This window comes from Dipodomys spectabilis, unplaced genomic scaffold (assembly GCF_019054845.1).
Source record: "Dipodomys spectabilis isolate Male_0828 unplaced genomic scaffold, ASM1905484v1 ptg000006l, whole genome shotgun sequence".
NCBI lineage: Eukaryota > Metazoa > Chordata > Mammalia > Rodentia > Heteromyidae > Dipodomys > Dipodomys spectabilis.
The window spans coordinates 15,597,729-15,613,533 of NW_024870683.1; the positions used below are offsets into that span (position 1 = coordinate 15,597,729).

General features: G+C 38.2%; 1 protein-coding gene across 3 annotated transcripts in view; it reads left to right on the forward strand.

The window, feature by feature from the left end:
• Slc44a1 (solute carrier family 44 member 1) overlaps positions 1 to 15,805 on the forward strand; it is a 175,632-nt gene that overhangs the window by 71,294 nt on the left and 88,533 nt on the right. For all 3 annotated transcript variants that reach the window (XM_042695029.1, XM_042695035.1, XM_042695026.1), the window contains exon 4: positions 12,352 to 12,488. In XM_042695029.1, the coding sequence (XP_042550963.1) occupies positions 12,352 to 12,488 (137 nt within the window). The remainder of the gene's footprint in view (positions 1 to 12,351; positions 12,489 to 15,805) is intronic.

A 15,805-nucleotide genomic window follows, 5' to 3' on the forward strand; every position in this document is an offset into this window, starting at 1 on the left:
AGATCTCAGCCTTTTGAGTAGCTAGGATTATAGGCATGAGCCACAGTGCCTGGTGGGTAATCTTAATGTAATAAAAATGATAATTCTAAAAAATTTAACTTATGGAATTACTATATTATAGAACCAGTTAGGATCTCAATAGTATGTTGAAGTAAACTTGATTAATAGTATAAATCACAAAGAAACAGGAAAAAATTTTCAGAGAGAAATGTTTCTGAATTAATCTTGCTCACAAAATAATTTAAGAGGAGCAGAATTAGAAACATATGCTGTAAGACAATGAATTGGTGAATTTAGTTATCCACTACATATGCAGAAGAGATTAGACCAGAAATCTAGGCTAAGTTACTGATGTTAAGCAATCAGTAAACTGTAAACTCTCAGGCTTTGAAGGCATAAAATGAAACATACAAGAAAACAAAACTTGTGGATTTCACTAGAGCTTTTTTGTAAGTCCAAAAGCATCTAGACATATGCTGTATATCATGTGTATGAGCTGTTTGTAAGGCATCAAGAAATATTGGACACTTTGAACTTTGTATGTGTGTACCCCAGATAAAAAAGATAGCTTTCTCTTGATTCTAGTTGATGTTTGACATGTAGGTAGAGGAGCCTTTGGGTGCTAATTTTTCAAGAGAACCCCAACAGATTTGTTGGTAGGTAGAAGAGTAGGAGAGGGGCAAAGACCCCAACTTTCTGATAATGAATGTTGGCAGATAGTGTACTGGCCAAATATGAGTGTGGGAGTGATAAGTTCCTAGGTGAATAAAAATTACATAAATGTGGTTGTCATTATTCAACTAGTAAATATGGGCTTTAGAGGGAATCAAAAGAATTTTTTCCATTCTAGGCCAAAAGTTGTACCAGGTACATTAACCATACTACCTGAATTGATTAGTTACAGTGATAGAAACAAGATAGCAAAACCAGTTGTGTCTTAATACATAGGAAATCAAGAAAAATGAAACCTGTTTAGTGCAATCAGTGTTTAGCAAAAAATGTTTGATTGAATGTTAATATGAAGAAAGCCACATTTAGATCTTTTTAACTCTCTTTTCACACTTCATTTCAGATGAGGTAAATATTTTCAAATGAATATTATACCTATCTTTATTGAGAGATGAGAGTTTATACATTGTTGGAGTCATAGAGAAATTAAATAATACCAAGGTTGGCATGTTTAATTATGAGACAGTTTTATTCTTTCATGTACAGATAAGAACACTAATGAAAACAGCATTTGCAGTTTTTCTGTGATAGGTAAAACTTAGGCAACTGGGGATTTGGGGAGATAGATGGATCAGACAGACGGATGGATGGACTTTACACTGTTGAAAACAAGACTAATATTATTTCGCCAGAAAAGTTCCATTTGTAATATAAACTTAGTGGTACCCACTTTCAGGGTGTTTTAGAAGAACAAATGTGACAATGATATAAACTGTGTAACAACATCTGGCTTTGTAAAGTTAACTATTATTTATTATAATCATCTTCATGTTCCTCTAATTCTGAAGTAAGTTTCAAAGTTGCTTATCAAAGCTTCTTTTCTAACATGCCTATTTTAACCAACTTTGCATATATGTCATTTATAAAGTACTTTCCATATTCTGTCTCATTGATTGCTGTTGTATCCCTGGGAGATACAAGAATGACTGGACACAAGAATAGGTCTGTGAAAAGATGTTCAACATCATTTTTTTATCAAGAAAATGCAAATCAAATTGCAATGAGTTACCTCTTACATCTCCTAAAATAAGTATAATAAAAAGGCAGTTTCAAATGAGATTACGGAGAAATTGGAGTCCCTGTACATTGCTGATATGAATGTAGAATGATATGTCTTCTCTGGTAGAAGTCTTGCTCTTCCTCAGATATTTCACACAGGTACCATTTTACGTAGTAATTCCACTCCTAGTGTCCACCCCCAAAAGTAAAAATATATGTCCACACAAAGACACAAGAATTTCAATGGTATTATCCATGGTAGCTCTGAAGGAGTAATAGCACGTGTGCATCAAGTGATGGCTGAACAAACAAAACAGTGTATTCATACAATGGAATATTACCCAACCAGAAGGTGGAAGGAAATGCTGGTACATGCTAGAGCATGATAAATGTTGGAAGCAATATATTAAGTAGAAGAAGCCAGCATGTGAAACAGCATGTCCAAAACAGGCACATTTATTTAGGGAAAAAAGACATTAATAATTGCCTGCGACTGATGACCTCTAGTCTCAGCACTTGACAAGCTAAGGTTGAGGATCCTTTCAAGCCCAGGAGTTTGACATGAGCCTGTGTAACATAATGAGAACTCTCTTTCAAAGCAAAACACACTGTTTCACATTTTATATAGGTAAACTTTGTGATGTGCTAATTATGTCTTAGTAATTAACTGAGTAATTAACAATTAGTCTTAGTTTTTTGCTAGAGATAAAATGGTCTCTTGCTATTGGCTTATAACACATATTGTTAATATGTATCAATAATCAACTTTTGAGAGGACTCTATAGACAGTATCCTTGGTTTTGAAGTATTCTTCAGTTAACTGGACTGAATAGAAAAAAAATTAAATCTCTTTTGTAGCTCTTCAGGGGAAAATTTTTTTTTTATTTTGGTTGGTCCTGGGGCTTGAACTCTGGGCCTGGGCGCTGTCCCTCAGCTCTTCAGCTCAAGGCAAGTACTCTGCAACTTGAGCCACAGTGCCACTTCTGGTTTTCTGGTGGTTTATTGGAGATAAAGAGTTTCACAGACTTTCCTGCCCAGGCTGGCTTTAAACTGCAATCCTCAGATCTCAGCCTCCCAGAGTAGCTAGGATTACAAGCATGAGCCACCAGTGCTTGGCTTATGAAATGTTTTGAAAAATATTTCACGTATGTTCCTGTCTCAGTTTAGTAAAGAAAACATAGTTTATGATCAATGATTCTTCCTAGCATTTTTTTTCCTGTGTATATGTATAAGGAGGGACAGATTTTGTAACTAAATAGGAGAATTGTGTAGCTGAAAATTGAAACTTGGTTTTCCTCTCACTTTTCGGGTTGCAAGCCTTTGTTTTTCAATATTAGTATATTATGTGCCTCAAACTCAAACTGTAAGTTGGACATACTCTTTATCCCTCTATATTCTTGAATCCTTGTCCCTTTTTTTTTTTTTTTTGGTTGTGGGGCCTGAACTCTGGGCCTGGGCACTGTCCCTCAGCTCTTCAGCTCAAGGCTAGCGCTCTACCACTTGAGCTACAGTGCCATTTCCTGTTTTCTGAGTGTTTTATTGGAGATAAGAGTCTCACGGACTTTCCTGTCAGGGCCGGCTTTGAACTGTGATCCTCAGATCTCAGCTTACTGCGTAGCTAGGATTACAGGCACAAGCCACCAGCACCCGGCTTTTTTTTTTTTTAAGACAGTGTATAGCTCAAACTGGCCTTGAATTTATATCGTTCTGATTCCTGTCTTTTTTTTTTTTTTTTTTTAGCAAGATTACAAACCAGAATGCTTTAGGCATCCTGGTGTGAATTGCTGCTCAGCATCATCTTATCATGTTTAATTTTTCCCTTTTCCTCCGTCTGTAATCAACCATCAAGTTTTCACAGTTGTGCATCAATACTTTTGAAATCTACTTCTTTTCATTCCCATTCGAATCACCTTTGTCCAAGTTATTGTTTCTTGGTAGAAATCCTGTATGCTCTTGACCAATCTCCTTACTTTCTCTTTTAACCAACTCTGATTTATTCTGTAAGTTCAACTAGTGAATTCCCACTGGCTTCCTAGTGTCTTCAGGATGAATTCCAAACTTGCTAACATCTTTAGTACCGCTTCTAGGGCCTACCTGATCTAGCCCTAGCTTGTCTATTGGACCGCCTACCTCTGTCTTTCTTCAGTGTCCACATTGGCTAGGTCATTGTCTTTCTTTTCTCAGCTGTGCCACACACTCTCACCTTTATGCCTTTGCACCTTGTATTTCTTCCCTGTTGCCACACACTTTCCTCCATATCTACTTATCTCATTTTTAGTTCATGACTTTAGATATCCCTTCTCTGGATATCTACTGTATTTCTCTATTGGTGAGACCCATTTGATGCCTCCCCTAGCATTTGCTTTCCCTGCGACAACATTTGTAGTTTATAACCATCTTTCTTCCTGTGGAATGGGAATCCTAGGAAGGGAGATAATAGTTTATATCTTCTTATTTATTGTTGTTGTATCTCTAGTACTTAGCCCTGCATCTGGCAGAGGAGATGCTTAATAAATTTCTGTTGAATAAATGAGCCTATTTCTGTCTACCTGAAATATCTTCTTCCCTACCTTCCTCAGTCAGTCTCACTTGGCAATTACCATCTATTAATAAATTAATAAAATCAGTAAACATTTATGGAGCTCCTTCTTCATTCCAGTCAGTAAGGATATAGTGATGAATTAAATCATCACGTATCTCTGCCCTCCTGGAGTTAATCTTTTACTCATAGAGACAGATATTAAGAAGATAAATAAAGAAAATACATAGGGTGTGGAGGAAAATCCTGAGGGCAAATAAAGCAGGAAAGATAGAAAAAAGTGTGTCCAAATAGAGAGCTGTGATTTTCAACATGGTAGCCAGGCAAGTCTTCACTGAGATGTGACTTTTGAATAAAGACAAAATAAAGAAGAGAGTTACCTTCTTGATATCTAGAGGAAGGAATTCCAGGCAGATAGTGGAAAAAGCCTTAAAGTATATGCCAGAATGTTTAAGGAATAGAGAGGGGAACTAGAGGAAGGCTAAGAGATGAGATATGGGAGAAGAAAATATTCTCTGAGTATTACTTGCCTTAATTTGATCCATGGGCATCTTCCACAGTGTAAGATTGTTTCAGCATTCAGAGCTATCAATTACCAGAGAAGGGCTTTGAAAGTTTCTCTTCTTAAATCAAGGGCCACAGAAGTGCCAACATAGCAAGGCTACAGTGCTGGTCAGGATTCAGTTGCTTCTTTGGGAATTGGAGCAACTTGACCCTGGGCTTTATTTCTTACTGTCATTAGGTTGGGAAGGCAGTGAGGATGTGGTGCTGCTGTCATTATCCTCATGTGTCGGGTTTTCTGCAGCTTACCTTTGTCTTTCTTTTGTTCTCTAGTTTGTTGTAGTTGATTTTCTGCTGCTTTCATAGAGTACCTAAAACTGGGTAAATAATCAATAGAACTTTCATGTGACTCATAGTTGTGGAAGATGGGCAGTCCAACATGAAAGGGCTGTATGTGATGAAGGCCTTCTTGATGTTTCAATATGGCAGGTGAGTGGGGAGGAGGATGAGAATGAGCATGTGTGAACATACAAGAAGCCTAAAAGGATCCTTTCCATTAGGACCCCCCGCCTCCTGCAGCAACTAACCATTCTCCTGATAATAGATTAGTCTATTCGTGAGGGCCATGCCTACCAACTCCTTAAGTTCCCTCCTCCTGATGTTGTAACAGCTACAGATTTCAACATGAGTTTTTGAGGAAACATCCAAACCTTATCCATGTCCATGTAATGTAGGGACAACACCCTCCATTAAGCCACTAGAGTTCTAGTATTTTAGACAAATTGCCACTCTTAACTTGTTTTTCTGTCTCTATCTTTAGCTTTGGTGCAGAAAGTTGGCACCAATAAGTTTTAGTTAATTATATGCTGTAGTTGGTTGGAGTGGGTTAGTTTGGGTTTGATCCACTTTGGTGTGCCGGCTTCACAGTTTGTTGTAATATAAGATAGCTTTTCTGTTGTACTCATTACCTTGCTAATATAACTGTAACCCCTTTGTACAGTATTTTTACAATAAAAATATATATTAAAAAAAGATGAGATGACTGGACTTGGTTTTCTGGCAACAGCCTGCCCGTCTCCGGTCCCCACATACTCCAGAAATACGGAAGTACCACCTTTAAGCAGAACTCCACTGTGGGTATACATCCCAAGACTCTCAGTTGTCTATACTTAGTAATAGCAGAAGCCGCTGCTATGCCATGTTTTCCCTTCTGGTGATTCACTAACAGCAGCAAACTCTGTAGAAAGAGACTATAAATTGTAAATTGATACAAGGTAATAATTGGGAAAATGATCAGTCCATTTTCATTCCCCTCTGGGGAAGACACGTGTCAGGCATCACTAAAGCAGAAGGCAACGGAAGGATTTTTTTTCCAGCCAGCTTTCCGGCTTTAGTGCTGCAGTGCTTCCATCCTGATTAGAGAGGAGAGAAGCCAAATTCGGCAGGAGGCGGCCAGCAGACCTAGTATCTGCTTGCCACCTCTTGCTCCAAAAAGCCTTGCCGCAGAGAGTTGCCATGGCAGCAGGAGGCAATTTAATGGCAAAGGCTCAACTCTTGAGCAGTGCCGCTGTGCCCCAGCCATTCCCTCTGGCCTTCAACCCAAGAGGCTGGGTATATTACCAGGGCATCACTGTGCTGTGGATGTTTTGCGTGCACATTGTCTAATGGAGTAGAGTGCACAATCCTTCCGATTCTAAGGATGGCTACCTCTTCTATCCTAGATGCTTTTTGGTGCATAGCTCTTTGATGTGGGATCTTATAGTCAACCTTATCAGATTATTTGCAGTCCCTTAAATATGCTCTTTCATGCCTCTGTGCTTTTAGGCATGCAGTTTCCCCTGCCTAGCTGCTCCCTTCCCCATCTGTCTGGAAAATTCCTACTCAATTTCATACTGCCTCTTCCTCTTAATGCTTCTGCTAGTTCCTTTTCCTCCTGCTGTCTCCACCTTACCCTGAGTCACATCGTTTTGCAATGGCTTGTGTTTTTGCCTCTTGTTTTATAATCTGTAAATGACTTATATTCAAAACTGTGTTTTGTAGATTTTGTATTTGTATTATTTACTCCTGGGGTAAGCCTTTGTTAAATGAATGAAATGTTTTTTGTCGTATCATCTTGTTACATCCTCTTCACTCAAGTGAGATTCCACAAAGAGGATGATGGCACTATCTCACCTACAGGGGGGCTGTGTCTGCTCTGGGAGTTAGCCAGCTGACCATCAATCTGTCACTACCCTCCACTGCATATCTCTCGCTTTCCCATTTGAATTGGAAGGAGTAACACTTGAGAGTTAGTCACCATTGGGTCAAGTTAGGCTAGTTACCTACCCAGCTTCTAAATTAATTCCCATTGCTCAAACTAGGATGGTGAGGACAGAGCTCAAGATGCTTAGGAACTTAAAGTAAATTCTTGGTAAATCTTATTCATTTTCCCCCTTTTATCATTGATGAAATAGATGTTTAAATTAGATTTAACCCTTCTTGGGCATTATAAAATTGAATTTCACCTCCTCTGAGCATAGCTTTTAAAGTCACCTCTTTTTGTAGCCGCTGTCCCCTGACCTGAGCCTCTCTCTTATTGCATTGCCCTGTTTTCCTCTTTGGTGCAGCTGTCCTCTTGCTTACTGTGTGAACAGAAAACTTTCCTTAGCCATCCTCCTTTTCCTGCCTCATGGACATAATTTGTTATTGTGTTTCAAAACTTTCAACTTCAACTGATTTTTGCTTTTTTATTTTCCTGAAGTACTCAATTATCAGATGTATTTGCATGCCCTACTTGCTGCCCTCTGTAGTGCTTGTTTTGCAGTGTGGTCTAAGCATTTTTTCCCCTATTCTCATCTCAATTTTAAGTTCAAAGCTTGCACGGAGTGTTTTACAATTCCTTTTGCAAATGTGTTCTTTGTATTGTGTGATCATGCTGTGAGCATGTTGTATGTGCCAATGCCTGCAGGTGTCTAACTGTTCAATTTCTGGGCTATTTTTCTTTTACGGCTTCTCATCCTTTTTTCATTCCCACTTTTGGTATTTTATTCATTCTAGTTCTTCTAAAGGATGTGAAACTTAAACAAAGCTGTTTCCAAGTTATTAATAGGTCTGAGAAAAGTTCCACTGAGGACAGCAATGCAAAACTTGCTTCTAAGTTAGATATGGATTATTTATGACATTGGTTCTCTATCTTGGAAGGATGGGACTCAGAATCCAGAATGTATAATCAAAGTTGCCAGGGAAGCTTTTGCAAAATTCATGTGTCCCCTTTCTGTCCCCACCATTTGCCTTGGGGGTGGGAGATTGTTGAGAAACCTTCCTAAAATGTTCATTCTCGGGTTGAAAAACACTCATCCCCAGTCTTCAATCAGTTAGTTACAATATAGCATTTCCCCCTTTTCTTCAGGGTATGTCCTAAGACCTGTGTGCATACCTGGAGCCACAGACAGTTCTGAACTCTATACGCATATTTTCCTATGAACACATACCTATGGTGAGCTTTATAAATTAGGCAAGTTAGATAGCACCAGTAACTCATACTTGTAATCCTAGTTACTCAGGAGGCTGAGATCTGAGATTGCAGTTTGAAAATTGCCCAGGCAAAAATGTTTGTGAGATTCCTATCTCCAGTTAGCCAACCTACAGCTGAAAACAGAGCTGTTGTTTAAGTGGGAGAGCACTAGCCTTGAGCAAAAAGCCAAGTGAGAGCTCAAGGCCTTGATTTCATGGCCAAGTACTAGCTCGCATGTGTGTGTGCGCACGCACACACACACACACACACACACACACACACATACACACACACACATAAGTAATAGATTAAGAGCAACTAATTATAAAATAGAAAAAATTACAGTACTATGCTGTAGTAAGGTATTTTAGTTGTATGAATTTTTTTAGTCTGGAGTTTTCCATTTAATATTTTTTGGCTTCAGTTTATCATAGGTAATAGAAACTACCAATAAGAGAAAAGACAGTAATCCAGTCTGCCAATGTCATGTTTATTTAAGAATTGGTTATTTATTTTGTTGTCAGAGCATAAAATTATTATATTTTGGAAAATGAAATGAAAACTGGAATTAATGTAAGGATTTATTTATGTGTCTCAAGGAATTTTCAAATTAAGAGACAAATACTACAACTTCGGTGATTTATAAGTGTACTTAACAGTTATGACATAATTATGTACTCAGGTTGCCATAGATGAATTTCAGAATGCTCAAAGGAGAAAATGAAAATTTAATAACTGAATAGTAAAGTTATTAATAGTATTTGTAGGAAATATTTTAAGAATAAGCAGAATGGAAATGGAGGGTGAAACTTAGAAAGACTATGTTTGAATTTTTTTTTTTATTGTAAGAATACCATCCAGAGGAGTTACAATTACATGGGCAAGATAACGAGTACATTTCTTATCAAGTATTGGTGCCTCCTCTTTGTTTCCCCTTCCCATCCCTTCCCATACTCCCTCCCCTCCCGACACCTGATTTGAATTTGTTTTTTGACACAAACTAGCTCTCTTGGACCAGTGGTTATTTCTATGGGACCTCAGTTTTATTGTCTGTACAATGGGAATGATATCTATCTTAAGATTTGTTGTGAGGATTTAGCAGTGTGAGAGGACCCAATACCTGATTATCTAATAAGTGTCAACAGAACTGCATATGTGACTCTAGATTGCACACATCTGTGACTGTATGTGGAGAGAAATGAATCTAGTGTCTTACATTGTGGGTGGAGGGAAATTATGGAGTATGAACGTGTGTTTGTATGTTTGTGAGCACACATTTCTGAAAATATCATTGAAAATTATACTTCAGTTTTATTTCTTAGGGATTTCCCAAAACCATATGCAGAAGCTTAAAAAGTGTGGAGTTAATTTGGTGTGCATATAGTCATGGTGGAATTCTTCCCACTCTCCTATTTTCTTTTTGATGGGCCAGTTTTGGAGGCTACTTAATTTTATCAAGACTAATCTCCTAACAGTTGCAAACACTCCTATGTACATTTTTCCTTCCAAAGGAAAACTAACTATTAATTAAAGTATTATGTTTTTATGCCCCCGAGTATTAGTCAAAGTATTATGTTTTTATGCCCATATCCAAAAGTGTTAAGTGCTTTATTATCAAATGTGAAATTTTTAGACAAATCATTTAATAATATGAATCACTGAGTATATATTATGTCAAGTGCTTTGTGTACCTCATCAATAACTTTAAAGCAAAATATAAAATAAGTGGTATGCAGTTCGATGAATAAGGAAATTGAGTCTAAGAATGATACATATATTCCCCCAAATCAGAGACCTACTGAGAAAGAGAACTAGAAGCCAGCATCAGTGGCACATGCCTGTAATCTCAGCTGCTTAGGAGGTTGAAGCAGGAAGATTTCAAGTTTGTGGTTAATCAGATATTGTCTCAAAGAGAGATAGCATGGTATAAGTTGCTGCCAAATAACTAGTAAAATCATAGGAATGTGTCTTAAGGTATAAAATAAACCCAGCGGGGGGTGCTTTGGGTATTAGAGAAGGCAGAAGCCTTCAGGACAATGACCTACTTCCAAATGGTTGTCATTAATCTAGCCTAGGATCAACTGTAAAGCCCTTAAACCCTCTGGCTTTCTTTCCTTTTCCTCAAGCCTGTTTTATTTTTTTAATTTTTAAAAATTTTTCCCCTGTCATGTGATTTCTCCATATTTCTCAGCTCCTCTTCTCCAGCCCAGTTCACTGCCCAGTTCCCACCCCAAATACAAATGCACCACATTGTGAGGATTAAATGAATAATATCTGTGGAAGTTTAGTGCCTGATACCTAGAAAATAGCTAATACGTGTTGGTTACTATTATATTCGTTGTCAGCATTAATAGTAGTGTTAGTAGTGGTATGCAGTAGTGATTAATCCAAAGGTTTTATGACATCCTTCTCAAGGACCTTATTGTTCCCTGTCCAAATCTGGTTTTGAGCAGTTCATTGCATTGGGTTCCAGGACATTTGGAAGGGAATTAAGGGAATGCTTGCTTCCATCATCCAAAGATTGCCAGAAACAGTTCTCCCTGTCCATATTACCTCCTTGTCATCAGCCTTGGAAACTGCCCACTTTTAAGTCACAGCTTTTTTTGTCTGGCTTCTTCCTGTTATCTGTGTGGAACATTAATGGTTTGGGATTGACAGTAAACCTTTTGCGGGGGGGGGGGGGGGGGGGGGGGGGAGGGAGGTGGCGTGATTATACTCTAGTTTATATCTGCTGTCCCACTGTATTCTTCCTCCCTACTTCATCTGCAAAGGACTCTCTGGTACCCTCCCCACTCTCTTGTGTACTTTTTGATTTTCTTTTGTCTATTCCAGAACATGTATTGACTTTACCTTTTGCTTTTTAGGTTCTTTCCCCCACCAAATATTTATATTTGTTTATATTTCCTGATATATATTTGGGTCATATTGTGGAAAAGGGTGTTAACAGATTTACGAGTTTGTAAAAGTTACGTGGAATCAGGGTTGGAGGGCCTTGACTTATGTAGTGTTTGGGTTTTTTTTTTTTCCTCCCACTTCCTTCTTTGACTTGCAGTTTTACACTTAGTTATCTCATCTAAAGGTGTTCAGCATTCACTTTCTTATTGAGCCCATGATAGCATCTGCAATCATTGTCATCTCTTCAAGCTTACCGTGCTAAAACTCTATTACACAGGTGATTTCTAGTTAATCTCTGCTCTTCAAAAAAATAAAGATACAGAGGGGATAATTTAAGATTTAGGGGTTACTTTATCTTATACATCTTTTTATAAGTAGTTTTTTGCTGCATTCGTTATTATTCAGAAGTAATCTTCATGTTTTTCTAGAAAGTGGGAATTCTAGAAAGTAAAAGAAAGAAAATAAATTTAACACCCAGAAATGACTGAAGTATAGTTGTATTTTTTATACTTATCATTCAACTTTATATATTCACTTCCATATAATTAATTAATATACAATACATTATATTTATGTGTTCATTTAGTAATTATACATTCATATAATTAGAGTATATAATTTATATAAAAACTGTAATTCATGCTAGATATTTTGTTAATTTTTTGGTATAAATTTGGCAAAACAAACTAGAAAAAAATCATTTCTCATGATAAAACATGTCTGTGCAGGGCTGGGATTGTGGCTTAGTGGTAGAGTGCTTGCCTAGCATGTATGTAGCCCTGGGTTCGACTCCTCAGTACCATATGAACAGAAAAAGCCATAAGTGGTGTTGTGGCTCAAGCAGTAGAGTTCTAACCTTGAGCAAAAGAAGCTCAGGGACAGTGACCAGGCCCTGAGTCTAAGCCCCAGGGCTGGCAAAAATAAAAATAAAAAACAAAAAAAAAATGTATGTGCAAATTATAAAAATATAGATATTAGAAAAGTTGATTATGAAAACATGGAGTCCTTCAATTATGCCACTGTTAATATTTACAAGTAGTTACTTTCTACAAGTTCACACCTGATTAGATTTATCAAGTGTTTATTGTGAAGGCACGCCAAGGAGATGTTCTTTGCTTCTAGGTTTAGTCAAATATATGGTGAATCAGAATGTGTTTTGCCAAATAATATCTCAGTTTTTCTCTCTATGCTTTAGGTATGTGTTCTTTTTGGATCCTTGTAATCTGGACTTGATAAACCGGAAGATCAAGTCTGTAGCACTCTGTGTAGCAGCATGTCCAAGACAAGAATTGAAAACCTTGAGTGATGTCCAGAAGTTTGCAGAGATAAATGGTGAGATTCTAGGCCATTCAGACCTACACTCAACCATTCCCACTGTTAAATATTATCTATGTGCATTCTAGCATAAATTTTGTTCTAGTATTGAATATGTCATCAAAGAACCTTTAAAAGAAGTGATTTTATATTTCCTAATTTAAAAATACTAGAATCAAACTAGGGAGCTAGTTTAAACTCTGGATTTTACAGAAATAGTGCTGTGCATTCAGAATGCACAGCACTATTTCTCCTGCCACTCAGAAGCTGAGGCAGGAGAATCACTTGAAATGAGTTCAAGGGAAGCCTTTGCAGCACACCAATATTTCATCTCAAAGAAAAGAAGAAAAATAATACTGCCACAGGCACCTGTGGCTCACATCTGCATTCCTAGCTACTCGGAGGCTAAGATATGAGGATTGTGGATTAAAGCCAATCTGGACTGGAAAGTCAAGAGACTCTTATCTGTAATTAATCACCAAGAAGCAAGAAGTAAAGGTATGTCTCAAATGACAGAGCTCTGGCCTTCAGGAAAACAAAACAAAACAAAACTCAGGGAGAGCCCCCAGGCCTTGGTGCAACCCCTAAAATGGGAACAACAACAACAAAAAGGAGTATTTCGCACCTTTACTCACAGAGCAAAACAAAATAAACTGGCTGGATTTCTGCATCCCTCCAAAGAAGTTTTGACTGAGTAGGTTTCCAGGCTCTAGAAATTTACCTTTTTTTTTCTTAATATGTCAGGTGATTTTAAAATAGCCTATTGAAAGCTGGATATCTGTGGCTCATGCCTGTACTATAATCCTAGCTACTCAGGAGGCTGAGAGCTGAGGATGGCGGTTCAAAGCCAGCCCAGGCAGGAAACTCTGTGAGACTCTCTCCAATTAACCACCAGAAAACCGGAAGTAGTGCTGCGGCTCAAGTGGTAGAGCACTCACCTTGAGCTGAAGAGCTGAGTGACAGAGCCCAGGCCCAGAGTTCAAGCCCCACAACTGACCAAAAAAAAAAATAAAAAATAAAAATAATATATATAGCCTATTGAATATTTTTGTTTTGTTTTTGTTTTGAGACAAGGTCTTGCTTTGGAGCTTAGGCTAGCCTTAAATTCTTTATCTTTTCTTACCTCAGCCTCCTGCATTATTGAGATTGCAAGTGTGTACCACCACACCTAGCTGCACTTTCCTGTCCAGGTTGGCTTTGAGCCCCAGTCCTCATATCTCAGCCTCCAGAGTAGCTAGGAATGCAGGTGTGAGCCACAGGTGCCTGGCAGTATTTTTTTTTTTCCTCTCTTTGAGATGCAGTATGGAATGCTGCAAGGGCTGTCAAGTGATGCTCCTGCATCAGCTTCTGAGTGGCTGAGACTATGGATGCGCAGCACTATTTCCATAGAATCCAGAATAGGTGTGGAATATTTAGGAGTTAGTAGTCTATGCTATGTGAAATGTGCTGGGTTTTTTGTTGTTGTTGTTCCCCTCTTGCCTCTTAAAATGTTGTGTGGGGTGTGTGTGTGTGTGTGTGTGTGTGTGTGAAATTTTTAAAGTTTGGGGAAAATATACCAAAGTAGAATAAAAATTCCATCATCAGTCGTTTTCAATGTGTTGGTTGTTTATAATTTGGGGTTGTGCTTTCCAAAATGACTATTATGGCATGACTATTTATCTAAAAGTAGTGTTGAGAAACTCTGAAGTTCATTGTATTAGAGTTAGCTGAGAAAGTGGGCAGAGGCAGTTTCCTGAAGTCTAGCTCTGATCTTTTCAGATTCTCATATCTGACTTTTTTCCTGAAATACATGTTTTGCCTCAGCTTCTCTTCAGAGAAATTGTTTGAGGTATTCTTTGTGGAGGGTCCTAATGTGGATGGTATGTCATGCCCATTCTTTGGAACTTCCTTGAAGTTTTATATTTTGTGTTTAGGACACCCAGGCCTGCCTCTGTCCTGCCCAAATGCAAGACTAATTCTGATTTCTAGGGATCTCTACCAGGTATAAGGTCTAGCTTTGTATAGGAAACAGCCCAGGAACGTCTCTGCACACACCAGCATGGCCCTAGTCTTTCAGGTGGGATACTGGTCTGAGAGTAGAACTGGGAGCACCATTCCGTGTCCTCAGCATGAGGTAGTAGAGAGGGCATGGGTTAATGTAGCTCTGGATTTCAATTATGATTCTATCATTGACTGGTCCTTTGATAAGAGGTAAAAGGTAAAGTTTTTCTGAACCTAGATTTCCTCATCAAAAAAAAAGTACATGGAAAAATAATACTTTTTCACAGCTTATGAGGATTGAATGAGATGTTGCATGAAGAATTCTGGGCACGTGTTGGCATTGAAGGAAAAGGTGCTGACTACTGCTCAATGTTGTGTTTTCTCTTCCCACATGATACCGCCATGTGTGCCTTACTAAGCTTTATACTAGAGTTATCAGACTCATGAGGTTCCATAAGGAGAGATGAGTTGTTCTTTTGAAGTGTTTCCAAAATCTTAGATATGCCTGGTAGGTGATTTTGCTGAATGGTTAAGAGTATAGGCTGTGGACACTGGGCACTGGTGGCTCACACCTGTAATCCAAGCTGTACAGGAGGCTGAGATTTGAAGACCATAGTTCAAAGCCAACCCAGGCAGGAAAGTCCATGAGACTTGTATTTCCAAATAACTGCTAGAAAGCCAGAAGTAGAGGTGTCATCCAAATGATATGAGCGCCAGCCTGGAGTAAAAAAGCTAAACATCGGCTTCCAGGCCTGAGTCCCTGCCCCTGTACCAACACAAAAAGTTTGAAAAAAAAAAAAAGTGACTTGTTCAGACAAAATGTGGTTCCTTCTTCTTTAATAACCCTGAGCAAATTATTTGCCCTGTCCATGCCTCATTTTTCCCCATCTATGATAAAGGGATAATGTTTTATCTGATATTCCTCATGAAAATGGTTATCACAGGCAATATACGAGAAATGCTTATCATGGTGTCTGAGAAAGGATACATTTTTTAAAATGACGTTAGCTGCTACTATTATACCAGTGTTGTACAATTGGCTTCCTACCTCCAATCTCTCTCTCCATCGCCTTTAGGATATAGCTGCCATATGGGTGTTCCCTGAGTTTTTAGTCAACATTAATTTGTTGCTGAGAAATAATCGGTAATGAATAAAAAGGGTCTATATGATCTGGAGGGCCAATTTAGAGCTAGTTCCTTGTCAGCTCTGTTGCAGCTACCTTCCCCTGGGCATACTTTGTTTCAAGGCCAGAAGCTTTCTAAATGAATGTAACTCGGTGTGATCTACTCAGGTTTGCTTCAAGTCCCTGCATATGGCTTTTATAGCTTTTTATATCACCTAATGTCTTGTAAAA